This window comes from Ananas comosus, unplaced genomic scaffold (assembly GCF_001540865.1).
Source record: "Ananas comosus cultivar F153 unplaced genomic scaffold, ASM154086v1, whole genome shotgun sequence".
NCBI lineage: Eukaryota > Viridiplantae > Streptophyta > Magnoliopsida > Poales > Bromeliaceae > Ananas > Ananas comosus.
The window spans coordinates 1-2098 of NW_017890667.1; the positions used below are offsets into that span (position 1 = coordinate 1).

At 38.1% G+C, this 2098-nt stretch overlaps 1 protein-coding gene across 1 annotated transcript in view; it reads right to left on the reverse strand.

Moving 5' to 3' along the window:
- Positions 1-1945: 1945 nt before the first annotated feature.
- LOC109704053 (zinc finger protein 3-like) overlaps positions 1946-2098 on the reverse strand; it is a gene marked incomplete at its 3' end in the record, with an annotated part of 832 nt that continues 679 nt past the window's right edge. The window contains exon 2 of the mRNA XM_020224789.1: positions 1946-2082. Within this exon, the coding sequence (XP_020080378.1) occupies positions 1946-2082 (137 nt within the window). The remainder of the gene's footprint in view (positions 2083-2098) is intronic.

A 2098-nucleotide genomic window follows, 5' to 3' on the forward strand; every position in this document is an offset into this window, starting at 1 on the left:
CCGATTTTTCACTTTTCCCTCTATTATTTAAAAATCTATACTTTGTCCCCTTGTAAAATAAAAAATGTTCACAGGAGGTACGGTGTGTACTGTGATGATAAAATGATCATTTTGTCCCCCACCATTTTCGTCTCTTTTCTTATTTTTCTCAACCGCCGCTTCGATCGGCCGTGGTTCACACCTCGATCGGCCGCAGTTTCTCTCAATTTTTTTCTTCACCTGCTTCCCTTCTCCTGCACTCTCGCCGCTCTTCGATTTCGGCGATAGTAGGGAGGAAATCGAGGTGGGCGTGGATGGAGAGGTGGGTAACGGCACCGAGAGCGAAGGGGTGTTTGTGGGCGCGGACGGGAATGTGGGCGAGGGCGAGGCAGTGGAGGAGGACGAGGCGGAGGTAGACAAAGCTACAGGGAAGAGAGCGGAGGGGTATTTTTGGCATAAAAAAATATTTTATAACGGAAGTAGGGGGTGAAATGTATATTTTTTATTTTATAAGGGGACAAAGTATAGGTTTTTAAATGATAGTGGGAAAAGTAAAAAATCAGATTTTGATGGGGGGGTGGGGGGGTGTTTCTGTAATTTAGTCTTAATTTTTTTTCAACAACTTTTTCGTAATGCGTAAGTTAGAACCAAGTGCTTCTGCTTTTTGAGCTCAAAATTGTAATCATAAAAATTATTATGTTATACTGACACGGGACAGTAGACACTGGACATGTAACACATGTTTTAACTTAAACATGAACACGGGACATATTTTATACTTCAGATACCATTTATATATGCTTTTGATTGAGATCATGTGGGTACCCTGAGCTTCAATCCATATACATTTCATGTAGAAACAATGCGTTCAAAATTTTATTCAAACCCTAGATAGCCTATCGTTTGGAAATAGAATAAGCAATTGAATTTTCTTTTTCTTTTTTTTTTATTTGTCATTGATCTAATTTTGGCCATAAATGGAAAAATATAAATGTAAGAGAAATAACGTATACCAGTAACAGAAAACTAGAGTTAAACGGGCATGCTTATGGAAATTTATTTATTACCATCCTTAGTTGAAATGATAAAAATACTATTTATAAGATAATGTAGTGATTCAAAATTTGAAATTTTGTAATTGCGTTTAAGAGTTACTATTTGTTTGTCTAAATGAAACTAAAAGGTAAGTTAATTGACTATTTTGGACAATTTTAAAGTTTAATCCTTACCCTAGTACTAAATATCGTAGATAATAATAATAATAATAATAATAATAATAATATGAGCGGATGTTGATTTACAAAAGTGGAACGAGAGAAAGGTGAAAATTTATGGAGACCCCTCTTAACTTTCGATTTTTTTTTTTTTTTTCAGTTGAGTCATTTTAGTCAATTAAATTAGAAAATTTGTTAAACTTATTACTCCTACAAAAATTTAGAACTTATCGGGTATCAAATTAGAATTTTTTTTAAAACAGAAAGTAAAGTTGAAGGTGCCTTTTCAAATTAGGCGATAGTTGAGGGGGCCTTGGTGCATTTTCAATCCGCAAGATGTAAACACGACGTAATTAAAAGCAATGGGAATAAAAAAATAAAAAAGAGAAACAAGTATACATATAGTTATATACACAAACAACCCACAATTAATCACGAGTTAAACAAACGAAACATCATCGAATGTTCAAATCCTTTACAAAAATACGAACTAATTAATGAGCCTAGACCAAAATAATCGGCTTAGTCAAATACAAATTTAGGTTAAATAAAGTAAAAAATCACTTTATAAAAGAAACATAAATAAATTAGTTCGAGCTTAATCACCAGCTAACTAAAGCCTCAGGGTCAGGTCCAGTTTAGGCAACTCATCTTGTCTAACGTTCAAATTGCCACCACCACTGCTGCTGCTGCTGCTGCCGCCGCCGCCGCCACCGCCACCGCCGGCGGCAGCGGATGTGGCCGACAGATACCCTCCGGACGCTGCCGACGTCTCGTCGAACCTCGATACGATCGGCGGCGGCCTCGCCGACATTGCGTACGCCTCATGCGGATACATGCGTCCGATTGCCGCCGCACTCCCCGACGGCGCTGCCCACCTCCGGTGGCCCTGCCCGAAGAGCCAC